Below are 26981 nucleotides of genomic sequence, written 5' to 3' on the forward strand. Positions count from 1 at the left end.
AAATCGGACTAGTTGGATCATCCCAGCATTTTAGCACGCAGGGCTTTTTTCATTTACAGTACTGGAAAGGCTGAAAATCAGCTAAGGGATACCTGTAGAATGTGAGAAAAATCATGAATAGCTTAGTTTCATGTTTATTAATTTATTCATGTTTTATAGTGATTTATCCTGAACACTATCACAGGAAGCCTGGAGCCTATCCCAGAAGATGTCAGGCATGAGGTGAGGTACACTCTAGACAAGGTTCCCATCTATTGCATGGGACACAATACAGCCCAGAAACTGTGTTATTAAAATAGCGCTAACAAAACAGATGCGAGGCAACTTGCTAACTAATCCAAGGACTATTTACAGTGGGGCAAAAAGTATTTAGTCAGCCACCAATTGTGCAAGTTCGCCCACTTACAAAGATGAGAGAGGCCTGTAATTTTTATCATAGGTATACCTCAACTATAAAAGACAAAATAAGAAAAAAATCCAGAAATTCACATTGTAGGATTTTTTTTCTGAATTAATTGGTAAATTCCTTAGTAAACTACGTATTTGGTCACCTACAAACAAGCAAGATTTCTGGCTCTCACAGACCTGGAACTTCTGGCTCCTCACTCATTCCCTGTATTAATGGCATCAGTATAAAAGACACCTTGAAATAAAGACTTATTTGTAGTTTTAAGCAGCTTCCAAAAGAAACTAAAATTGGAGATCATCTTATCTCCAAACCCACTGTAGTGAACTGAAGCTTGTTGGATCCTCACCATGGCAGCTGTTCAACACTGGAAACGGTGTGGCATTGTACTCCATTTATTTTAAACACAAATGCCACTTTATGAGAGAATTGTATTCTGCATTTCATGGGGTCACTCAGCTCCACAGATGGACCTCTGATGAAAGAAACACTGCAAACAAAAATTTACCATGTGTGTCGAACTTGCAGAAGAGCTGACTGCTTAAGTACCATAATAACTGCCCTTGTAAAGAAGATGAAACCAAAAAACATTTACATAAGTTAAGGGTAAGAAATGTAGACACTTAATAATTAGACTGTAAAGTTGTATAGATTAGCAGTGTAGTTTGTTTTTTTATTTCTCAAAATAAAAGCATTGGTTTATTCTTGTTCCATAGCATTTTTTTACTAATATTACAGATAATTAATTTAATAACTGCTACAAAACACATATTATCATGTTACCAACAAATGAGAATAGACAGAATCATTTTCCATAGAGGAATTCACAAAGAACTTACACTGGAGACTCCTTCATTTGTCTGCTGAAGGCAAAAAAAAAATGTCTTCAGCAGCCAAAGTCCACACTGTGTTTTACTCCTGTCAGCCATTGGCAGGAATCTGAATCTACATTGGACACCATCTAATCAGTTTAGTGAATTTGTGTTCACCCTAGTCTCCGATTCCTGTCCTTATTACTTTACATAATGTAATGTAACGTATTACCACTTTTCCGGCTTTCTGGGTAAAATAATAAGACAGGAAAGCTGCCCACCACCTCCTGTGCCACCCCCAGTACCCTCACCCCAGCTCAAATGAATGAATGATATATTATACTGTAGTAGTTTAGTCTAGAATATACTACTTGTAGAACTTAAGGATGTATTGTATGTAGTGCTTGTATATTAATAAAATGTTTATTTGTTTGTACAAATCCTTGTGTTGTCAAAGTGTTGAAAAAAAAAAGCCTGAACACATTTAATTAATTTTGAATCCTACCCCGACTTGTTACTAATTTCTTTGTCGTAAATCTAAATGTTTGCGCTAGATTTCTCATCATAAACAGATTTTTCTTTGATGCACTTTATTGATAGAGGGGCAGGAATATGGTGTTAATCTTCAAATGCGTCATCCGCAGCCTGTAGGATGCTCATCCCCACATTCAAGAGCAGGATGTCGGTGTTGCAGTCCACTGTCAGTTGGGAAACATAATTCGTCACAGGAAGAACGTAGGACAACGGCAATCCTACCATCTCCCCTGCTTTTTTCATCTTCGGATAAAAACAGATATAGGACAAAAGTAAACGCCATTTTAGTGCACATGCTGTAAGCCATGTTAAACATGGTAAATTTCGTAATTAATGCAGGCCTGATTGTAGTACCTTATTCTGCACAGTTAAACTGTAGTAGACGTCACTCAGGTCTTTCTGTACTGCCAGGCTCACCTGATCCACATGGGTGAGCAAAATCAGCTGAGGGATACCTTTAGTGTGTGAAAGAACAACACAATCAGACAAGGCTACTCCAGTACCAAAAGTCATAATTTTTAGAAAAAAACTTTGCATACACTCCCCTGGAAGTAATACTTGGATATGCATTTTTAAAAATAAATTTACCCTACTTGTTGTTGTTGTTGTTGTTATCCTAGCCTTAATATGTTTCTTTACATTGTTGGCTTATATGTTGTATAATCTGTAAACTGGCCGCTAGTTCACAATGTAACTGCAATTTAAATTATAATTGTTAATATAATTACAATTATATAATTACAAGTATAATTATATTTTTATTTGTATTACAGTTTTCCTTTGGGATTAATAAAATAACCTGCATGCCTTCCCTGCCTGACCTGCCATGCCCTCCATGCCATGCTTGCCATACCCGCCTGACTGACTGGGATTTGAAAACCTTAATCCTTAAACCCTCTTGCTTGTTATGCCAAATATCTAACCTAGCATCAAGATACTGATAATAAAATTATGTCTTTGGAACATTTTTCCCCCAGAGAAAGACATCACTTCTACTTCAAATGGCTATACACGCAGAGAGTCTAGTACTGTTGTAAATAAGTACTGTAGGTGTTCTTAAACTTATCCATTATCATTGACAACTACAACCTAGGACATAAAGTTTGAGACACTGTAAATGGACATATCAAATCTCTTATCGTCCAATTGGCTTTGAGTAGCTTAAATCCCAATTTATTAATTACAGAATTAAGATTAAAAGTCTGTTATATAATTTACAGTATACATATATAGATGGTAACAGCACTTTGACATTTAACTACAGTGGAACCTTGGATTGCAAGCATAATTTGTTCCTGATTCCAAATATTCAACCCCAAATATATAATATAGGCATATTCCAAAATACTCATAAATCAAAGAAAATGTTCCCATAAGAAATAATGGAAACTTAAATTATTTGTTCCACATGACCCCCCCCCCAAAAAAAAAAAATAATAATTAATACAAAATATAAAGTAAAAATAAAACGAATTAACCTGCACTCAACCTTTATAAAAAAGTTTTTTTTTTAAATCCTGATAAGTGTTCCCGTTTATGGCTGGGAGTACTTTATTTTGTACACGCAGTCACACAAAAGCATAAGCAGCACATTCACATGAAGCCTATACCTCCAATTCAGCCTAAGCTTGAACCGGAGTACATTCCACACGTCACACACACACCACACACAAACAGGGCCGAAGCCACTAACCCAAACACCCTTCCCCAACACGGTGAACACACCGACATCCCCGCAAGGCATGCTGGTTGACAGCCGCCGCCCTGCCCACGCCACACTGCCCCCACCCGAGCTGTGACCGTCCCGGGTCACCATGACGAACATCGTTTCGGACGCATGGAGGCGGTCGGCGCTGGCGTTGGGAACGCCTTTGGCAGGTGAGGGATGAGCGCGAACATTGCCCTGAGGCGGTCCGGCCTCCACAGAGTTCGATGTTTCGTCGGCGTGCGGCTGATAGGGCGCAAGACGGTCCCGGTGGAGCACAACTCGTGCCCGCCCCGCCAACCGCACACGGTAGATAACATCGGAGAGCCGAGCAATTACTGTACAGGGGCCCACCCAGTAAGACATAAGCTTGTCCGAGAGCCCGCTTTTGCTTCTGGAGGAACACACCCATACCTGCTCTCCAGCAGCAAAATCTCACCCCTGGCTGTGTGTCCACGCCCATACGCCCCATAGGTGCCCCCACCCGAAAGTCTTGCAGCGGTGCCCGCGAGCGCTGGGTGGGGCCCTTCTGCTTGGCGATGAGCGGATCACGGTCCAGCTGTGACACAGGCGAAGCGACTGCGGGTGACGCTCTGGGTGCTGCAGTAACTCGGCTGCACGCTGGCTCGGACAGCTGATCACCGCCAGAAAGCCCGGAGGACTGCACGGGGAGAATGTTCGGCGTCGAGGTTTCTACCGTACCTTCACATAGCCCCCAGTAACGGTGCGGACGTTGAAGGCAGGATCATGCAGTCTGCAAACAGGGCCGAAGCCGCTAACCCAAACACCCTTCCCCAACACGGTGAACACACCGACATCCCCGCAAGGCATGCTGGTTGTCAGCCGCTGTTCCGCCCACGCCACAATATGTTTTACACGCACACACGTGGCCACAGTGTTACAGTAAACAGTACATGCGTGCACAGATGTTGATTATAACAGTGAGAGACGTGCACTAAGACCGAGCAAAGGTGATGATTATCCACAATTCCGCAGCACAAGAGAGAAAAAAAAACATTGGCTCAAGTGTGATCACGTGACTCTCGGCGTTAAAACAAGAAGTGCATGCATGATACTTGGTACTCGTAAACCAAGACTTGCTTATTTTTCAAGTAAAAATTTATTAAAAATCTTTGCTCGTCTTGCGGAACACTCGCAAACCCCATTCTTCACAATCCGAGGATCCATTGTATATGTGTTATAATAATGATTAATCACAACAACTGTCAGTCACAAGCATGGGTAAAAGTAAATCTTTAAGGTGCCCAGTACTGAGGATAGACCAATTGCCAAAAAGACATTCAAAACCAGTTACGAAAGCACTTACAGCAAGGAAACGATCTAATAACATTGTGATAGTAAGCAACACTTAATATTTGTTTTTAAGTTGTTCCAAATCACCTCTGAACTGTCAGTGTTCATATGGTTAAGCTAACTAGCTCCTAACCTAAGACTGAATTCTAAATCGCCTTCCAAATTGCCTCATCAAATGCCCTACTTCATGTGTGAACCAATGGATTGTACACCCTAGATCTTTCCATTTAATTATTTTCGGGAACCCCAAAGTTAGCAGAGCTGAAATATAAAGATAGAAAAAAATAGAAATATAGAAATACAGAGAGAAACTTATGAGACTTTTCACAAAATCCATGTTTTATTCTCCTCAAATTTTGGCTACATAGTACCAGTAAGATTAGGTGTAGTAAAAGCAATTTCACACTGTGCTGCTATGCTAAATATCTGCGTGGCTGTGATTCCTTGGTATCTGGGCCATGCCCTTGTGCCTATAACATGATCACAGTCATGCATATAATAATCATAACAGCATTCCCTCTCCTGTGATATTGTTTAGTAGGTTGATTTATAGAAGGAAGTCACTGAGGTCCATGGGATAGATAATAGTAGGCAGGATATTTAAATAAAATTTGTCCTCTTCCTGGCTGCCTGTTTGTTAGCTATGAATCTATAAAACTGGAAAAATGAGATGTGCACTAACCCAGGTTTGATACAGCAGAATGAAGTTTCCTAAGTGTGGACTCTAGGCTGCTGGGGTACGACGTCAATTTGGTGGCATCAAGTATGAAGAGGACACAGTGAATTTGTTCATTCAGGGAGGGATTTGCTATGTAGCCACTCACAATATCACTGATTGTACCACCTTTCTGAAACTGGAGCCAAAAACAAAATACTTACTGGCAAATAAAATGTACACACCTAGGCTAAAGATATTTCATCTAATTTCTTAACACTTTTCATTTTATCAACATTTTTCAGGTATCAGTTAGAGCTACTGCCCAGCTGGCAGTTTGTCAGACATAGCTCACATTGGAGGAAGGAGAACTGCCCTTGGTGGGTCATCATCATCATTGGTGCTAATGACTGGTAGCCACATATTTAACCAGAAGGAAGTGTCTAAAGGTACTCCAAATGGACTAGGCAGGATAGCATGGCAAAATCACATGATGTTAACTATTCAATGATAATGCATTTGTGTATGAAGTGACATTTCCTTTACTATTCTGATCTGTCTCAGTCCACCACATCTTTTTTGGCCTATATACCAAAGGACCACTTTAAGCATCCTAGAAAACGGAAATATTTTAGGGGTGATTATTTATTTATGATGAGGTAAAGGAGGGATGATCAGAGTAAAAATCAATAATGTGAACCAGCATACTGTCCTCTATTTATGCCCTTTATTTCTCTTTGTGGTGGGGATGGTGGTGGTTTCTGTGTGTAAGCTGAAACGCAGTACACTTAAATTTCATTTTTCATTTAAATTTATTGGTCTGAATGACACCATAAGGATTTTGCCAAATGTATTACATAAATTAATATGAGAATGCTGCTAATACAGAATATTATCATAATTTTGCCCTAAAGGAGGTAACAATAACTACCCTATCCCTTCACAATTTAAATTTGAAATGTAGTACCTCATATCCTTCTGGGACGTGGCCTTTGATGACAGCAAGTGCATCATTGTAAGAGAGACCAGTAGAGTCATCATTTCCCAATGCCATCACATCACATAGGCTCAGAGCACTCTGAGATCCTCGCTGGTTTACGCGAATATCATAGGTTGTCATCTGAGTAAAAGAAAATTTGGGTAAAGCAGAGTAAGGGAGAGAAAGCACACTTTGACTTACATCCTGTCCTTTATAATATTCTGTTCTATTCAATTTTGTCAGTGACCACTAATCTGCATGTAGTCCTAAATTTGTTTTTCCTTTTAAATGGAGACACAAAAATATGTAGGACTGAGATGCACACAGGTTATTTCAACAACTGAAAATCTGCCTCAAAATTAAAGTTATGCTACATGTTGCTCAATTCCGATATTTTGGCCAGAACAGATTTGCATATCATGAGGGTTCATGTTCATAATTACAAGTGAATTTTATCTGACTCTGACACTGAATGTGGGTGCATGTGTCCTCTGAAATGGCACATGCAAACATTGATATGTTTTTGCTCAAGCCATTTGGTCAATCAAGTCATGAGGTCATGCGACCACTCATTTATTTTAAAACAATGGATGTGATTTCGGCAAAAATATGGTTCATATTTGGTTTATGATATGGTTTGCTCTGGAAGACAGTAAGCGGTTTTGGGCTGTATTTATTGAGGTCCATATGAGTGATAGAAAACCAGATTTAAAGAAAACATCAGTTTTACTTTGTATGGCTATGCATTCAGACAGCCATACAAAAAATCTGATCTGTGTCACATTAGAGTAAAAAAAAAAAAAAAAAAAAAGTTGGAATTGAGTTACTTCTGACTGGTTATATGAACATAGAATTAGCATAGACATTTCTAAAACCTTCTTAGTGAACCCCTCCACAGATGAGCCGACATTGGGCAGATGCACTATGCGTTTGTACATTGTGGATTTGATAGAGCTGATGAAGTTGGATTTCCCAGAACCCACTGGGCCCAGAAGTAAAGCCTTTATCTGGGGTAGAGACTCCAAAAATGGCTTGTAAGAGACAAAATCCTGCCTTAGGTTCTCCCTTGTTCTTTAAACAGAGGGAGAAAGAGAGAGAGGAACATTTACAAAATTTACAAAATTACAGTCATTTATCTCCTGCATAGAATATACTGTATAGATTAGTTGGCCTTAACAATAATGAGCATTAATTAATATGTGTAAAACAAATAAAATCTGCTATTTCAGAAGGACATAGCCAAACACTGATTTGGTTGTGTTTTTGCAGTCATTATCTTGCTAAAAGATCCATGGGAAGATCCAAGTCCAATGGGTTACAAACCGCAACACAACTAGCGTTACCACATTGTGTTGGAAAGTATGTATCTAGATATACAGTATGTAAAAAATAAACACAAGATTTGCTTTTACATAAAAGTAATTCAAACTAGTGTTATCATATATCAGCATGGCCAAGAGTGTGTTTTACACATATTTTCAAATTTTATGCAAATATGTAGTACACTGAGAGAGAGAGAGAGAGAGAGAGAGAGAGAGAGAGAGAGAGAGACTTACTCATCACTCCATAACACTTCTCTCCAAGGTTTGGGCAAAATGTCACCTAGATCTGCAAAAAAGAATAAGCACCTTAATCTTATAAGCAGCAGCCACAAAAAGTTTGTAGTTTGACATCTGTGGTACAATGTACCTTGGACACGGTGCAGCTCCACATCTATGCAGTAAACATACTGTGGCCAGGTTCTGCCATAACGCACATCTTCCCAGTAGCTCCCATACCAGAAGCCTTCCTCCAACTTTAAAATAAATTTGTTTCCAAAAGTGATTGTACTTGAATCCACATTAACAGGTGTGATTTGCCGATCATGAACCTTGTGGTGAGTCTCCATTTTAAAAAAAAACATTTCATCATCTGAGTATTCCTTTCCACACGTTAGAGGTTTACTCATGAAAGCGCCTCTGACGGACCCCAGCTTCAGAAATGCTATGAGCAGATATTTCCCATGCTTGTCAAACCTGCTGAGGAGCTGGTCAATAGTGGCTCCATGATGACTGCTCTTGTACAGGAGATGAAAACAAACACGACTGGAGAAAGATTTCTGTAAAGTTACCTCATTCTCAGCACTTAGTGAAGATGCGATGGAAGCCATAAGTCTGATTATTCAGTCAGATACAAATAGAACAAGGAAGCTTGTAAAGGATGTGCAGCACGAGAGAACAGTTGCAAGCCAGTGATGAAATGAAAGTAAAACAGCAGACACACTTTCAGCTTCTGATGAAACAGAAACTTGGCATTTAGCCCAGAGCTCTCTAAAACGCTTTGGGGATAAACATTCCAAGAACCTTAAACACAAACATCATGACCTTTTTTTTTTTAAATAGATTTTTAAAATGGAGTAGTAGTCTAATGAGTCTTTAAATATTTTTTTAACGGATCAAAATGTTTATTTATTTTAAACCATTGTTAACAATTATAGATTAACTTGGATGATGTTTGCACCAAATAATTTTCATTTTATAGCTGAACATTCTCAAATACATTAAATACCTGAAATACATTTTTTTTTTAATTAACTGCTTTCTTCCGCACATACTGTATAGAGGAAAAAAAATTGGACCACTCAATATTGAAAAATTCTAGAATTTTTTTTGTTGCTTCTCAGTCTTAATTCTTCACTAATGAAACTTCACTAATGTACTCGACTAATGAAAAACAATATTCTTGTCACATCTGGGCCACCCCAGTCCTGGGGAGTAAGCTCGGGCCCCCCCGGATTACTGAGCCGTGGCTTTGTCTCCCCCTAGTGTGTCTATGTCGGTATTGTTCCCCATTAAGTTAATCAAACACTAAACTGAAGTCACCTGTGTCTACCTCCTGTGTCACTGTTATAATGTGCACGTTATATTGTCTCTCACCCCTTTGTATGTTTCTCTCTCTCTTTCTCCCAGGACTGAGTGGCGTCTGCAGGAAGTGGCGGTGGGAAAAAAAGGACCTTCATTAAGGTTATACTTATTTTTGGAAAAGTCATTCAGCTTTGTGGTTTATTTCCCGTGAAAGAAGGGAGTACACGCATTCTCAAGTGCACTTTAGACAGCCCCCTGCAGAGCCAGCCTGGGAATACGGCTACTAAGCCGTCCAGTGTTTTTGTTTGTTTCTGTTTTATTTTGTGCTTTGTGTTATTCCTTCCACAAATAAACCCCTGTTTTCCTTAAACCTGCACCTGCGTTCGTCTCCTCCCTATGGAAGTCATGACAATTCTCCATTAATCTGGTTCTAACTTTCTGAAATAGCAGTTGACGGATTGTCTTTACAGGATCACACCATGAATCATCAACCAAGTATATTATTATTATTATTATTATTGTTGTTGTTGCTGTTTGTTGTTTATATTGTTATTATAATTATTATTATTTTATTTAATGATGATGAGTGAGTGAGAGTAGTATACGTATATAGTTGAGTAAATACCATTGAAATGAAAGGTAGTGTAGCACATTTCAATAAAGACTCAGTGTGACATAAATATTGTTCCTCTCTTTACTGCTGAACTGTAAAAATACAGACATAACAGCACATTGTAAACACGTTACTGTCGACATCTTCTCTCAAGCCATGTCCACACATAGCCAGGTATTTTTACCTGAGATTTTTCTTCTTAATTTTTAAAAATAGTTCTGTCCACACAGCCTACGTTTTAAAAATATCTTTGTCCACATGAAAACGCAAAACGCCCTGTTAAGTGCTGTTAGGAGCCTACCTAATCAACAGGGGGCCAATCAGAAGCCTAGACAAAACGTCAATACCTGTTGCGCTTTGTAGAAGTCTGACGGGTATTGTCCGAAACAGCAGTCACTGTCTGCGTCGTCTGTGTCGTCAGAGTTTGTACAGTATGTAGCAGCAGTGAGCTTAGTAGTACATTCAGTCACCTCTGTTCATTCACATAATGTGTGCGTAACTGCGCATGTATGTACATGCATGCAAAAAGTCCAGTACTCCACATTAACACAGTCACTAGTTTACTGTATGTACAGTACGTCGACCACTGCGCAAAATCTCCTCATAAATAAAACTGACATCAAATCAAGGAAACAATTACAGTGGTGTGAAAAACTATTTGCCCCCTTCCTGATTTCTTATTCTTTTGCATGTTTGTCACACAAAATGTTTCTGCTCATCAAAAACCGTTAACTATTAGTCAAATATAACATAATTGAACACAAAATGCATTTTTTAAATGATGGTTTTTATTATTTAGGGAAAAAAAAATCCAAACAAATCCTTGTTAAAAAATAACAACTGTGGTTTATCACACCTGAGTTCAATTTCTGTAGTCACCCCCAGGCCTGATTACTGCCACACCTGTTTCAATCAAGAAATCACTTAAATAAGATCTACCTGACACAGAGAAGTAGACCAAAAGCACCTCAAAAGCTAGACATTATGCCAAGATCCAAAGAAATTCAGGAACAAATGAGAACAAAAGTAATTGAGATCTATCAGTCTGGTAAAGGTTATAAAGCCATTTCTAAAGCTTTGGGACTCCAGCGAACCACAGTGAGAGCCATTATCCATAAATGGCAAAAACATGGAACAGTGGTGAACCTTCCCAGGAGTGGCCAGCCGACCAAAATTACCCCAAGAGTGCAGAGACAACTCATCCGAGAGGCCACAAAAGACCCCAGGACAACATCTAAAGAACTGCAGGCCTCACTTGCCTCAATTAAGGTCAGTGTTCACGACTCCACCATACGAAAGAGACTGGGCAAAAATGGCCTGCATGGCAGATTTCCAAGGCGCAAACCACTTTTAAGCAAAAAGAACATTAAGGCTCGTCTCAATTTTGCTAAAAACATCTCAATGATTGCCAAGACTTTTGGGAAAATACCTTGTGGACCGACGAGACAAGTCCGAGTCCCATTACATCCGGCGTAAAAGTAACAGCATTTCAGAAAAAGAACATCATACCAACAGTAAAATATGGTGGTGGTAGTGTGATGGTCTGGGGTTGTTTTGCTGCCTCAGGACCTGGAAGGCTTGCTGTGATAGATGGAACCATGAATTCTACTGTCTACCGAAAAATCCTGAAGGAGAATGTCCGGCCATCTGTTCGTCAACTCAAGCTGAAGCGATCTTGGGTGCTGCAGCAGGACAATGACCCAAAACACACCAGCAAATCCCTTCACCCAAATGAGGATGGGTTCCCTGTTGAGACCGGTTCCTCTCAAGGTTTCTTCTTATTGCCATCTCAGGGAGTTTTTCCTTGCCACTGTTGCCCTCGGCTTGCTCATCAGGGACGATCTGACCATTTTGATTCATAGACATTCGCATTCCATACAAACTTAAATTATTATTTTAATTGTGTAAAGCTGCTTTGCGATAATGACAGTTGTTAAAAGCTATACAAATAAAATTTAATTGAAATGAATATTCAGTGCTTTGGGGATTGTTGTTTTTCAGAAAGCTGGGGACAAGTAACTTTAAAAACCTGACCAAATGCTGAGTTTCCTCCTTTGAGATGCTTTGCCACAGGGAGACCTATTTCTGGAAAACCTGGTTTTAGCTCTTAACTGCTCATCACTACTGTGTTTAACTGACTCTTTGGACATTCTAGCAATTTTAGTCATTTGTTCCATTTTTTCCAATGTCTGATGAGCCACATCAAGAGGAGCATTACCAGGCCAGTACTCAAGTATCTGACTAGATTTTTTAAACTTTGACCCCCACCCCGGCTGTCCCTTATTTCTGGAAACCTTCCATGTAGTATTTTGTAGAAAATAGAATAGAAAATGAATAAAGAAATAGTTATTTCATGCTACAAACTTTCGAGAAGTGTATCGTGCATCTGTATGCTTTGCCCACTTAAATCTTAATTTTTATGGGTTAAAATAGTTTAATTAAATAAAAAAATAAGTTCAGGTGGTCCTCACAATTTAGGTAGGTGTCATGTTCCAACGCACATATTTTAGTGAAAACGAGAGACACAGGTGCACATCATTATTGATGGGGAGACCTACAGTACCACCTTACCACACTAGGGGGGGGGGGGGGACAAAGCTGCGGCTCAGTATTCCGGAGACCCAGATCTTATTTTCCTGGACCGTGGTGGTACAGATGTGACAGTAGGCTATGTAAAGCATCAGACATAAAGAGCAGCATGTCATTAGCATAAAGAGAGACTTTGTGTTCTACATCCCCACGAGAGAGAAAAAAGTTTAGGAGGTCCTCACAGTTTTGGTAGGCTATGTAAAGGATCAAACGTAAACAGCAGCATGTCTTTAGCATAAATACACACCGTATTCCACATCCTCCCTATAATTTTGGCATTTTCCCTTAATTCGATAACCAGTGGTTCACTAGTCAAAGATAAGAGAAGGAGTGATAAAGGGCACGCCTGTCTTATACCACACTGAAGCTCAAAAATAGAGGATACGTTATTATTTGCCTGAATGTCAGCCAGTGGGGATGAGTATAGTACTTTTATCATGATATAATTTAGGGCCAAAATCAAATTTCAATTCATCAAACGCTTTACAAATGCTGTACATAGATTACAGTTCAATATTTTATCAATACTATCATCCCCCAACACCTGATCAGGGCTGTGTGCTCAGTCCCCTGCTGTTCACACTGCAGAGTCATGACTGTGTAGCAACACACAGTTCCAAACACATCATCAAGTTTGCTGATGACATGACTTTGGTCTCATTAGCAAGAACAAGGAGTCAGCATACAGAGAGAAAGTGCAGCGGTTAACGGACTGGTGTAAAGACAACAACCTGTCTCTCCTGTGCTCCACCTGGAGGAGAACCTCACCTGGATCCTCAACACCAGCTCTCTGCACAAGAAAGCCCAACAACATCTTTTTTTCCTAATAAGGCTAAGGAAGGCCCAGCTTCCACCACTAATCCTTACCACTTTCTATAGAGAGACTATCGAGAACATCCTGAGCAGCTGCATTACTGTCTTGTTTGGGAATTGTGCCATCTCGGACCTCAAGACCCTACAGCAGACAGCCAGGAAGATCATCAGGGTTCTCTGCTTATTTGCACAAAAACTCATGTTGTCATTCTTGTTTGCACATTTGAACATGCACTTTATGTTGTCTTTTTCTGTATAGGACTTAGATAGTTTTAGTTAATTTATAACATTAACCTGTTTTGTCTCAGCTAGTCAGCTAATTAGGTTTCTTACTTAATTAGGTAGTTGTTTTTTTTATTAATTCATGTTGTAAATTTATGTTGTATGTAGCACCTTGGTCCTGGAGGAATGCTTTTTTGTTTTACTGCACTAAACTGTATATGGTTGAAATGACAATAAAAGCCTACTTGACTTGACTTGACTTTAGATGCTGCACTGGGGATATGGACTGACTGGAAATATAGCTATTTGCTCCTTGTTTAAGCGAAGTGGAGCTCGGGACCTGCACTCCGCAGTTTCCGATGGTAGTGTAACTTAGCAACAATGGTGCACGATTTCCCGCCCTGTTTTTCAGGAGTGGGACTTCTATACAAGTGGTCAATAAAGAGGTCCTTATCCATCTGCAGAACTTCAGTCAGTAATTTAGATAGGGACCTGGTGAAACTCCCAGAATTAGGATGTTCCTTCTCCACATTTTCCCTTACATATCATCCTACCTTGCTCTCAGTTTGACCAGTTCTGCATTACTGTATTTTGTATTGAAACCACTTCATCTGACAATGAAGACAGTTTGGCTTTCAGGTCCTTCACACTAACCGAAATCTGGTCCATTTCAGCATGTGTTGATGCACCACAACTGGTGATTTCAGCCTTGAGCATCTGTAAATTACCCTTAATAGAGGTAAGTTCTTCAGCCAGTGCACTTCTCAAATCTTATTTAATCACAGATAATACGTATGTCACTCTTAAGGGATATGAGAATTTGGGTTTTAAAGTCTGCAACATCCATCTTATCCAATTACGTCCAAAGATGAAGTAGTGGTATAGCTAGAGCTTAGCTCACTAACAGGGCTGAGCCCAGGAGGTGCTTGGTTTAGTGCTGGATGCTCCACTGAATTAGAATTTTTTCAAGCTTGCAGCCATAGCCCACAACAAAGAGTACTGAACTTGTCACTTCGTTATAAATATGTTTTCTTGACTAGTCACTGAAATAATCAGAAAATAAAAAACATTTAAACATATAAAATATTATTGCTCAGCGAGAAGGCAGCATGGTGGTGTAGTGGTTAACACTGTTGTCTTGCACCTCCAGAGTCCGGGTTTGACACACTGTCCAGGATGTAAAAAGTTTAATAGATTGTTTTTATATTATAATTAATGTGTTCCCTTTTAAAGTGATTCTCTAATTTTCAGTTAAATTGTTATGCACCACAACCGTCTAGTATATTTAAGCAGAAATATAATTTTGACCCCCACCCGTAATAAGCTAGACTCTGCTCATTCTTCCATAAGAGCATTAGTTAGCCACTGTTCTGGTTTGAGTCGATTTTCCAGTTCATTATTTGCCTTTTTTTTTCTTTCTTTCTGCCTTTCTTTTCTCTCTCCTAACATTACCTAAAACACTAAGAAGAGGGCAGTGTAACAGACAGAGTAGGCAAAACCCCTCGAAGCAGAAAATGAAAACTTTTGTTTAACCAACAGTGACTCTTTTTTTTAGTGTTAGTGGGTGGGTGGCTCCTTACTGAACACAAGTTTGCAGAGAAAATTTATTTAATTAAAGATGCATTTATATACATTTTTTTCAGACTGTACAAGTATATTTTTGATCTATCAACATTGATCAACCAAATGAGTAGTAAATAAATATTTGTATTATTTTTCAGGAAAACAGCATATTAATATTAATACTAATAGCAAACTGATATTTTGCTAGTTTACCCAAGGAAACAGTGAAATAATGACATCTGATACCACCGGTGTTCTCAAACTTAACATTCAAAGGTCTGGATCTGATTTCTATTCAAGGTCAAAAGAACAGTTGAGGATATTAAGTGGATGATTTTTATTAAACTTGCTTATAACTTACAAGCAACTTACATTCCTGTTTAAGGCAGCCTGAGACAAAATATAGTCAAGCCTGGTTAAAAACAGTATCACCGTTTAGTTATCACTTGTAAACCAAAACAGCTCCAACATTCAACATTAAAAAGTTTACAGATGTTATGAGAAAAAATTATAACTACAAGAGAAAAGCTTCATTGACTAATTTTCATGCTAAACAAACTAAATAAGCAAACTTATGCCTGAATGATCCAATTAAACAAACTGACCTTAAAGGACAGCAAAACAAGACCATGTAATATCAAAATGTTTTTAAATTAAAAGGTACATAATGCCCTAATGGGCTGTTCAGATGTCACATGTAAAAATGCAAGTAAAATGCCAGCCATGCCGCTTTCTCCATTTTCTCAAACAAAATTCTGCATAATTTTTTAGACTGAAAACATTACTCAAAAAATGTATGTATTGAAAAATTAAGAAAAGATTATAAGAATATTAAATACTAGTGAAGGATTATTGAAATTATATAGAGATTATAGAGATTATAGATATTATACTCTACTATATCTTTTCTTAATAATGGTTAGAACAATTTGGTCTTACTCTTTTATTAAACAAGTCTAAGATGTTCTATATTAAATTATAGTTAAAACACAGTCTGGATTTATGAAAAATCAACATATAATAAACAATATTATACTTGTTTTTGATTTATTTAATTATTGTGACCTCATTGAAACTGAGGGTTTTGTTTTATTTCTTGATTTTCACAAAGCATTTTACTGTGTTGAGCATAAGTGTATTCTGAAAGCACTGGATTGGCTTTGGGCCCTTTTTCTGCAAAACAGCTAAAACTTTGTATAATAATATAGCAAACCTATAACCATGAAATGGAATACTATTTTATCTGGTTGTTTTAAACATCTGGTTTATGCTTGAATATAAACAAATATGAGTTAATGCAATAAAGAATTGCAAAACTCAATTTATTTGCAATGTTCCTGTTAAAAATCAGGTAACATAGTTGTTAAAGTTCTTATAATTAAAAATTGCAAAACAAGATGCCCTTCCAATTTTTTTTTCCATTATTAATAAAACTCCAAAGAAATTTAATGTATGGCTTCAGAGAAATTTATCTTTTAAGAGGAGATTTTTTGTTCTTTAAGGCTGAAGGTTATTATTGTTTTTCATGTTCAATGTTTATTACATCAAAAATAATGTATTAATGAATACACAGGAATGTGGTGGAATTAATTTTCTTGACTTTACAACTCTGAAATCTACATTTAAAATAAATTGCCTGGGGCAATTAATTAACAATATAAATTCTATCTGAAGGAAACAAAAATAGTTTTTTAAAACTGATTTAACAATAACAATAAATAACAATTTTGTTATTTAGAAGCCTTACTGGTCTGTGTTAACTGGGAGGTTTTAGACTTCAAAGTATGTATTTAGTTTTTTTGGATATGTCAGGTAGAACACAAGTTATCACAAATTTTATGAAGGGTAAGTTTTACCACTACAAGAATATGATATTTACATTGGAAAAATGTAAAACCTGATCATAAAAACAATTTAAAACAATCATAAAAACATGTGATCATGTGTATCTGTGCTATTTCTTTGCCTAGGTGGCCATTTTCAAATTTTTTGCTTAGTCATGATTGGGAAGTTGGTAAACTCAATTTTAATTATTTTTAATCATATTACCTCTGTACATGTTTACATATGTGCTGGGCGAAAAACTATATTACACTCTATACTGCACAATCTATCCTGTCAATTTTTTTATTACTTAAAGATTTTTTAAAAAACAAAAGAAGGAGGAGATAAATAGTTTATAAAGGTTTTAGTCTTTGTAATTGCTTTTTTTATTCATAAATCTCAGTTTATTAATAGTATACCCTTCTTTCTTGTATTCAAAGAAGACAAGAAAAGTCTCAAAGAATCTCTGATTCAGAAAACTCCAAAGCTGTTAGAATATTACCTCTATGCGAGAACACAGTTTTATTTTCAGCTTCTGCTGCTCCTTTACAGTGTTTTTTTTTTTTTTTATTAACCGTTTGTTGACGTTGCCATGACAACAGTGTAACGCTGAGAAACTATTACGTTTAACAGTAGTCTCTGGCCAGGGTCGCTGTAACGATCTCCAAATAGACTTTAAAACTAAGGGTTTATTGACAAGTACAGGACGACTTTATTTCAGGGTAATAAACGCACACTTTTTACACCGTCTTATCGCATTTCTCAATTGCGGAGTGGGCGTGGTCCGGAGTGACTTGCCTTGCAGCCCAGTAAATTCACGTGATATTTCCTTGGTAAGCGCCGCGCGCCGCAGTATGGCAGCAGTGGCGTTAACACGGTGCCGAAGAAGAGCTTTTCAGGCTTTGGGTTATGGAGCAGTGCGGCTTCTTTCACCTACATGTCTCCAGGGTTAGTACAAACAGGTTTACTGACTGCTGTTTTATACAGAAATGACGTGAAATGAATGAACGGCTGTTATAAAGCAAGAAAATTAGATGTTTTATTAGACAGAAATTAAGAATGTACTAGTTTGGGAGATAAATATGCCATATGTTAAAATATTTTTTTTAATATATTGTGGCGTGGGCGGGGCGGCGGCTGACGACCAGCATGCCTTGCGGGGATGTCGGTGTGTTCACCATGTTGGGGAAAGGTGTTTTGGTTAGTGGCTTCGGCCCTGTTTGTGTGTAGTTGGGTGTGACGTGTGGAAAGTGCGCCTGTTCAGGCTGACGTTGAATTGGATGTAGGCTTCTGAGTGAAGGTGCTGTCACTACACTAGTCACAATTGAATCTAAGCGGATTTCGACTGGTCTAATTTCCACCTACAGTGTTTATTGTTTAACTTATAAATATGTTATTTACCATAGTTGGATTAGTTTATGTACCCTATATTTACTGAGTGAGCAGCCGTACTAGTATACACTTAAAAACGTAAACGGGATGCCGGGTTTCAATAATATAATTTTAACAGACTTAGTTTTGAAGTGTGGTGTTCCCTAATTGTTATATAACACTCTAAGAAATGTTCTAGCCTTTTTTAAACACTTCTCTTTTATATGAGCACAGGAGTCCGACAGAAGTCCAGTACGATCCAGTATGTTTCCCGGCCGGACCTCTCGAAGCTGGCCTATCGCAAAGAGAAAAGAAACAGTCCCGGTGTGATGTTCCTGCCTGGTTACGGCTCTAACATGAACGAACCAAAAGCTGAAGTTTTAGACGACTTCTGCAGGGCGTTAGGTTTTTCATATCTCAGGTAAACACGCTTTAATTGTAAACTGGATGAAATTCTAAAATGTTGTATTATCGAACATTATATTTGCTCTCTTTCGACTACATTATAGTTTCTGGAATAACAGGTTTTTTACTGGCCTTGTATGGTTACTTAAATGCCTAACAACAAACAAAACAAAACTACCCAGTGGGCACAAACTCGTGGAAACCACATAAAGAAGACTATGTTCTCCACGTGGAAAAGACGGGTAATTTAGGCGTAAAAGGCAAGTTGAATTCCACGTGGATTTGACACATGGAATACGTGTTGTGTTCAATGTAAATTCTGCAAAGTTTAAAATGTCTACAACATCCTGTGTAAAGCAGACACAAATCACATAAAAGTTGTAATAACCAATAATTTATTCATATTTCAAAACAAACAATACAAAATGCACATAAAAACTGGGTGTAGTGCATAATACTGAAATACCATAAAAATGTGAATACTAAAAGACTAATTAAACAAACAAAACATCTAAGAGAAGATAGACAACTGTCTCAAACAGCAAAAGAAACAAAATTACAAAAACATTTACTTAACACTTAATAAATTACACTGCATCCAGCCTTTCTTTCCTCTTAGGTGCATTTCGTAACCGATTGGCAATGGAGCTGAGGGCAAAGGCTTCTGTAACATCATGCGCCTTTACTACACTGTCTGTCAAAGGACAAAAATGTTTAGTATAATTTAGATGCATGGACTGCAATTTATCAATACAATCATTGTGTTAATATAAAAAAAGACACGACCACAAGGCACCGTTCAATTACGATGGAATGGAACATTCTGCAAGTGAATGTTAGTGTTCACTGCCAGAACTCCTCAGTGCATACAATATATTATACATGGTGATGGTGCTGCATTTATGACAAAATATACCTGTTCATCAAATACTATAGCCTGTTTTTATGATTTTTGACAAATTAACATTTGCAATTGCCTGTTATGATTTGAAGCCTACGTTAGCTACATACATAGATTCACAATCAAGCTAACCGCGTCGGTTAGAACCTACACAAACTGCCACAGAACATACTAGAATATTACTGCTTATTATTTACCTCAGTGTTCACCCTGTAACATCACACATAAATGTTCTCTGTATGAAACACAATTGCCATGGGTACTTTGTAACTTCAGCAGACCACAAATATAAACAAATTTCGAAGTTTCTAATTTCTTTTTATTAGCTATAAATGTTTCGCGCTTCCACTTAAAAAAAACGGGATCCAGGAAAGGCTGATCACTGCGCATGCTCAGTACCACTCGCTAGACTGCAAAGTCACTCTGCGCAGCGACGCCTATGTGTCGCCTCTAATAGCACATTGGTGTTCTAAACTTCTTTTTAGTTTGCAAATCCAGTGTACGTTGTAGTCAGATGTGGCATTTAAGCGATCAGTAACAAATTTTTAAAAAGTGTATGTGTATAATTTGATAAAAATGGTAGAATGGTATATTGTTTTAGCATAATGTATATACAAATTCAATCTAAAACTGTCAAAAACAAATTTGCACACGTCCGATGTATTATTTATACTGAATAAAAGTATATATAAAGTATATATACTGTTTTTTAAGTAAATATCTGACATCTGTGTTCTGTGTTTAAACTTATGTGTTCTAGATTTAAATACATATGCGCAACTTCAGAATACTCATGTTCCGTATGTGAACATAAACATGCCATTTTAGAACACATTTTGGCTCATGTGTTCAACTTTAGAACACATTGGACGCGTCATATGCGTCATTTTATTTTAGAGTGTGTTTAATGTTAATTAATGATTGTCACATTTATGTAAAAGCATACAAAATATGCATTTAAAATTAGATCAAGCAACCATCAATAGGTGGTACGAAATTATTTTCCACGTGATATCCACGTGGAAATGCACGAAGAATAATGTAGAACTAAAACTCCATGTGGATTCCACATTAATTTAGAACAGGTTTTCCACGTGCCTAAAACCACGTGGAATCAACGTGGATATCAGGTGAAAATTGGTGGATCCACCACTTCACCAAATATCCACCAGAAATCCACGTGGATTACATGTGTTGTGCCCGCTGAGTAGGCAATCATTGATATTGATATTGATATTGGTAATGTGTTTACTTTCTTTTGGGTTATTAATGTCACTAGAGAGTAAAACTAAAAACCGGTGAAGGAGTGACAATAAAACTGCAGTTAAATGAGCGTAGACAGGAAACAGTTGTTCTACAACATTAAGCCCTTGTTCACACGGGCGTTAAAATTAAGCGTTTTTTTTGCGTTCGTAGCGTCCGGTGAGCGCGGATCAAGCGGCGAGTGTTTTCTACACATGGGAGTCAATGAAAGTGTTCACACGGGCTTTGGTGACGTGCGTTTGTTTGGCTGCGCGTTTATACGACATTAAAAAAACTTTGCATGCAGCTTTTTCTTAGCGTTCAAAACCCAATGAACGTAAGAAAACTGCTTTTAGTGCGTTCTCTTCACGTTCATTTAACGTTTCGGAGGACCAGATATATCCCATGATCCTACATGCTATACATAGGGAAATGCGGAAAAGGCAAAATAAAATTAAATAAATTGTTGAAAAACATACGTGGAAATTTTCGTATTTCTTGATAAACCACAAAAAAACTTTCTTTAATCCGACGTTGTGCAGTCAGAGAGTGAACCCGGTAGCGGTGGGCTTTCATATCCAGTTCCCGACACTGCCCCCACAGGTTAACACACAAACTACAATTTGGGCTGCAGGCTGACGTTAGACAGAGACAAACGGACGCCAGTGTAGAAGTCAATCCAGCGCCACTACAAAACGCAACATAAACGTCTAGGACGTTCAGAACAAGTTCGTTTATCCAAAAATACGCCCGTGTAAACAAGGCCTAAGTGTAATGATAAACCAATAATTAAAAAAAAATAATCATTAAGAATTATAATAATAAAAACACTTCAGGGTGTTCTTTTATTACAATTAATTAACTTCAAGTTAATAATAGTGACTCCACTTCATCTTATTACTGTGTCATTGATTATTTTTCTGTAATAGCACACCCATTTTATTCCTTACATAATGAATATACTCCTCTGTCATATCTCTAAATGAATGTTGGTGCAGAATATTAATCGGTTTGTGTGCTTGTGCAGGTTTGATTATTCCGGTCATGGAGCATCAGAAGGAGTTTTCTCTGAGGGAACGATTGGAAGCTGGAAGAAGGACGTTCTTTTTATGTTGGATGAAGTTGCAGAAGGGCCTCAGGTGAGATCTTAATGATATTTTCCTGTTAACACATGAATTGTTGGCAGATTTAACACAAGATTCAACTAATTTAAGGTCTGTTCTTTTTGTATTGAACCTTTGAATGGTTTAAATGAAAGAAAAATAAAGTACCCTTAAGGAATCTGAGATCCTACTGATATAGACAGATAGACAGACAGACAAACAGATAGATAGATAGATAGATAGATAGATAGATAGATAGATAGATAGATAGATAGATAGATATGGACGTGGATGTGTGTATACTGTACAGTATATACACTACTGTTCAAAAGTTTTAGGAAACCTGCAAATTTCTTTTTTTGTTTAGTGATTTATTTTCTACATTCTACAACAATACTGGGGATTTCAAAACTATAAACACATATGGGATTAGGTAATTATGTAACAACAAGAAAACCAACAGTTAGTTGTTATTTTAAGACACAGAGGTCAGCCTTTCTGTAATAGTTCTTGCAAGAACAGTATTGTCAAGTGCATTTGCTAAATCCGTCAAGCACCATAATGAAACTGGCTTTCATGAAGGCCATCCCAGGAGGGCGAGACCAAAACCTACCTCTGCCGCAGACGAGAAGTTCATTTAGAGTTATCAGCCTGAAAAATGACCAATTAACAGCACCTCAGATTAGAGGCGTTATGAAGTCTTTACAGAGCAGAAGTAGCAGAAACATCTCAATATCAACTGTTCAAAGGAGATTAATTCCTTTTTTGGACGCCTTCAGCATTCCTTTACAATGTAGAAAGAAATAAAAATCAGGAAAAATCAATGGAGTTAGAAAGTGACCCCAAACTTTTGAACGGTAGTGTATATATACACCTGTGGTTTTGGAAAAAGGCTGTAAACATAAGGCTGAATACTTTCCAGATGCCCTGTAGATGGATAGATAAATAGATTGAGATATCCAGAGTTTCTGCAGATACATCCTTTCAGACAACTGCTTATTTTTCTGCAAATGCAAATGTCTGAATCTTGATTTTGGTATGATGCTGTAATATAAACCAATCAGCCATAACATTATGAGCACCCGCCTAAAATTAAGTAGGTTCCTCATTTTTCTACCAAAACAGCGACGCACTGTGTGTTCTGACACCTTTATATAGCAACCCAGCATTAACCGTTTCAGCAGTTTGAGCTACAGCAGCTCTTCCATTGGATCCAACTACATGGGCCAGTCTTCACTTGTTTTGTAGTTGCCCTGACTGATCACATCACACATCGTTGTTTGACCCTTGTCACAGTAGGCTACAGTTACACCTTGTTACAGTGGCATCTGGAAGTGAGTGAGATCTATTAGGCAACAAGTGAACCATCTGTCCCAAAAGTTGATGTGTGAGAAGCATAAAAAAATGGTCAAGTGTAAGGATGTAAGTGACTTTGACAAGGGCCAAATTGTGATGGTTAGACGACTCTGTCAGAGCAGCTCCTAAATGTTGCTCTTTAAGGATGTTCCTGGTCTGCTATGGCCAGGACCTACGAAAGACGTCCAAAAAAGGAAAAACGGTGAACCGGCAAAAGGGTTTCATCGGCAGCCACGACTTACCGATATACTTACTGTATGGCACAAATGTTACTCGATTCTTAATATTAGTCGTAATGTTCTGGCTGATGTCTGTCTGTGTGTTAGGTATCACTCACTCTCTCATCGTCATTACTGCTTAATCCCAGGAGACTTAGGGCACAAGGCAGGGTACACCCTGGACAGGGTGCCAATCCATTGCAGGGCACACAGACATACACACTATGGGAAATTTGAGAACACCAATTAACCTAACCTACATGTCTTTGGACTGTGGAAAAAAAACCAGAGTAAACCCACCAAGCACGGGGAGAACATGCAAATTCCATGCACACAGACGGAAATTGAGCCTAGCTGGGAATTGAACCCAGACCCTGGAGGTGCAAGGCGACAGTGCTAACCACTACACCACCATTTATTTTATATAAATATTTTTTTATATTTTTTTTGCATGTAGATTCTGGTTGGCTCCGGCATGGGCGGCTGGTTAATGCTGCTCGCCGCTAATGCTCGCCCCAAGAAGACTAGCGGTCTCTTGGGCATTTCAACAGCAGCTGATCATTTTCTCACAGCATTTAAATCACTTCCTTTGCAGGTAAGAAGCACGTCAGCTCCATGACACGCACACAGCACCACAAACTGTCCTGAACTCAGAGAAATATTTATAAGTACATCTGTTGTCTGTGAAAGAAGTGTGCTTCCTCACCTGTGTCTTTTTAGGTTAATACAGTAATACTAATACTAATAAATGCAGTTAACAAAATGTAAAGACTTTTTAGTGATGCAAACATTATTTGCATTTATTTTTAGATAAACATCACCTTACAAAATCTTTTAGGTCAGAAAATTAATCAACACTAATCAGAATCAAGCATGTGGCAGGGCTATGATACAAAACAGCATATAAAGTGTAGTTAGGATATTTTTTATCATGGCATGCTGTCTTACATGTAAAGGAATGGAGAGAGTACCACCCCTGGCAAAGAGTAAGGAATCACCGCTTTTGGAAAATGTTCATTCAATTGTTAAATTGTGCAGACATGCCACAAAAATATTTTCATTTAACAGTCCAACCTTCTGGCTTAAAGAAACACTTAAAAAAGAAAAAAACAAAAGGAAACTATAGTCAGTTGCAACTCTTTCTAAATCTTTATTACCTCTGCTGTTTAGTCTGCAGTTAAAAGAAGGAGTGCTTGCACACCTTAGTGAGACGCCGCACCAAGCTGATTGACATAAATCATGGCTCCAGCATGAGAGACGTCAGTTAAAACAAAGAAGAGAATTATAAAACATTTTCTAGAAGGTGAATCATCACGGAATGTTCCAAAAGATGTTGGTTGTTCCCAGTCAGCTGTGGCTAATGTCTGGACCAAGTACAAATCAAATGGGAAGGTTGGAAAAGGGAATTAACACCTAAACAGAATAAAACAAGGTGACAGTGGGTTAAAGGAAAGCAATCCTGGACTGTGGATGACTGAATGAAAGTGATATTCAGTAATGATTCACGAGCTGCATTGGGCAGTGTGATGATGCTGGAACTTCTGTTTGGTGCCATTGCAATAAAAATATGAAGATGACTGGCTAAAGAATATGTAAACCTCCACAACCCTTGATGGTGCGGGGAGAGGAGGGTCATTACATCTTCAATAAACGCACAAGTTTATATTGAGATTTCAGACACTTAATCTTATTCCATCAATTTAAAGAATGTTTGGTGGTAATGACAAAATCTTCACGATGATAATGCCTCTTGCCCTAGGGCAAAAGCCATAAACTCCTCCCTCTAATAAAGACATATAATAATAATAGCCTGTAAACAGTCTGGGGGTCTATCCAATTGAATATCTATGGTGGAAATGAAAGAAAGCTGATCTGACAACTGCAATAAGAAAAGGTTGTAGTCGGATTAATAAAGAATGCTGTTTGTCACCAGTTAAATCAATATCTCAAAGAATTCCAGCTGTTATAAAAGTCAGAGGTGGTGCAAAAAAGTACTAGTGGTTTACTGTAGTGATTTTGTTTCATAATATTTTCCTTAGAGTTGAGCGATTCTATATTTTTTTTCTCTGCTTGATCTGCAGAAACAGTTGCAATTGACTAAGAAACAAAAAAAAAAAAAACGGAAAAGTCAGAAGGTTGGAATGTTAAATAAAAACATTTTGCCAGGGGTTGTACAAACACAAGGGGGAATTCACTGTTTTTTCCTCCTGAAAAAAATACCATATGGAAATGAAAACAAACTACAGGCTGTAGAATAAACTAATTCATGTCAAGTTGGCTAAGTTCCCGCTCTGACCTTGTACTCTGTACAGAAGGCAGATTAAAAAAAAGGAATATATATATATATATATATATATATATATATATATATAATAAAATAGAAATGACTAGAAGATCAGATATCCGTGATATTGCCTCATTTCTTATGTTCTCCGTTCGTCAGAAAAGAAAGGAAGTAGAAGACCAGGGCGTGTGGACGATCCCGACCAAAAGCAACAATGAAGGCATGTACACTGTTAGCATGGACTTGCTGAAGGAAGCAGAAAACCACCGTTTGCTGAACGGCCCCATCCCCATCACCTGCCCCGTACGTCTCATCCACGGGATGAAGGATGAGGATGTGCCGTGGCACGTCTCCATGCAGGTGGCAGAGCGCCTGCTGAGCAAGGACGTGGACATCATCCTCCGGCGCCTCGGGCAGCATCGCATGGCCGACAAAGATGACATCAGTCTCATGGTGTTCACCCTCGATGACCTCATCAGCACACTGACCTACATGGACTGGCAGCCAGGATGGAAACAGCTGGAACCCCATTTTTAAACAACTATATTGTTTTTAAACAACTATATTGCAATCTTGTATAAACTTATAAAACAACAACAAACAACTACTCAATTTACTACATTTGTTACAAACTATTAAAAACTATTAAATTATAAACCACCAACTTTCAATAAAAAACAATTATTTACCTTCAATTTCTATTTCAATCTGAGCAGGCTGTCCTGAACTGCTCACACCTTTCTGTTTTCTCTTTTTTTATTATTATTAATATTTTTTTCCTCTTACCCTGCTGTCTCCACGTGCATTGAAGCTCCTCAGTGGCGATCCATCCCTAGGACCTCTGTCAGCCACTATACTAAATAATTTAAACTATTTGTAGTATATGCAGTGGGTGGTACTAGTGGGTATGCCCACAGACGTACTGCGCATGCACCACCTGTTCATGTTGAAGTTCGTGTGTACTGATTAAAGTGAGGAGTCTATGACTAAACTCTGTTGTGTGTGCATTATTGCTAATGAGACAAACAAAGCATACAACACATATAATGTTTAAATTGTCATTTTCTTTACTGTAACAAAACTGCAGAATCTCCATCAACAAATTGTAAATAAAATAAATTACAAAGTAATGAAGGCTTATTAAAGTGTACTACAATAACCACAATACAGTTTAAAGCCTGATGTGAAGCTGCAATTGGATCTCTTTGTGAACTTTTTTTTTTTAATTA

At 37.9% G+C, this 26981-nt stretch overlaps 2 protein-coding genes across 2 annotated transcripts; one reads left to right on the top strand and one right to left on the bottom strand.

Moving 5' to 3' along the window:
• Positions 1 to 1049: 1049 nt before the first annotated feature.
• On the bottom strand, positions 1050 to 8629 carry LOC128542567 (interferon-induced protein 44-like). The gene is made up of 7 exons (XM_053512484.1): positions 8095 to 8629; positions 7962 to 8013; positions 7281 to 7476; positions 6394 to 6546; positions 5454 to 5625; positions 2107 to 2207; positions 1050 to 1995 (listed from the first exon to the last, which is right to left on the bottom strand). The coding sequence occupies exons 1-7, from the start codon at positions 8552 to 8554 to the stop codon at positions 1837 to 1839; spliced, it is 1293 nt and encodes a 430-aa protein (XP_053368459.1). The 5' UTR covers positions 8555 to 8629; the 3' UTR covers positions 1050 to 1836.
• Positions 8630 to 17567: 8938 nt separating this feature from the next.
• On the top strand, positions 17568 to 26886 carry LOC128543377 (palmitoyl-protein thioesterase ABHD10, mitochondrial-like). The gene is made up of 5 exons (XM_053513781.1): positions 17568 to 17820; positions 18478 to 18664; positions 21819 to 21930; positions 23926 to 24063; positions 25912 to 26886. Exons 1-5 carry the CDS (start codon positions 17727 to 17729, stop codon positions 26287 to 26289), a joined length of 909 nt encoding a protein of 302 aa, XP_053369756.1. The 5' UTR covers positions 17568 to 17726; the 3' UTR covers positions 26290 to 26886.
• The last annotated feature ends 95 nt before the right edge of the window (positions 26887 to 26981 follow it).

Source organism: Clarias gariepinus, chromosome 2, assembly GCF_024256425.1.
Source record: "Clarias gariepinus isolate MV-2021 ecotype Netherlands chromosome 2, CGAR_prim_01v2, whole genome shotgun sequence".
NCBI lineage: Eukaryota > Metazoa > Chordata > Actinopteri > Siluriformes > Clariidae > Clarias > Clarias gariepinus.

Bases quoted from the DNA above. Each gene is read 5' to 3' on its own strand.
- LOC128542567 (XM_053512484.1), bottom strand. From the start codon at position 8,554: ATGGCTTCCATCGCATCTTCACTAAGTGCTGAGAATGAGGTAACTTTA. The intron at 6,547-7,280 runs GTTTTAGAAATG...TCTTTTACTCAG, and splicing joins TGGAGGGGTTCACTAAGAAG to ATGACAACCTATGATATTCG. The intron at 2,208-5,453 runs GTTAGTGCACAT...CACACACTAAAG, and splicing joins TTCTGCTGTATCAAACCTGG to GTATCCCTCAGCTGATTTTG.
- LOC128543377 (XM_053513781.1), top strand. From the start codon at position 17,727: ATGGCAGCAGTGGCGTTAACACGGTGCCGAAGAAGAGCTTTTCAGGCT. The intron at 17,821-18,477 runs GTTAGTACAAAC...ATATGAGCACAG, and splicing joins TTCACCTACATGTCTCCAGG to GAGTCCGACAGAAGTCCAGT. The intron at 18,665-21,818 runs GTAAACACGCTT...GTGCTTGTGCAG, and splicing joins TTAGGTTTTTCATATCTCAG to GTTTGATTATTCCGGTCATG.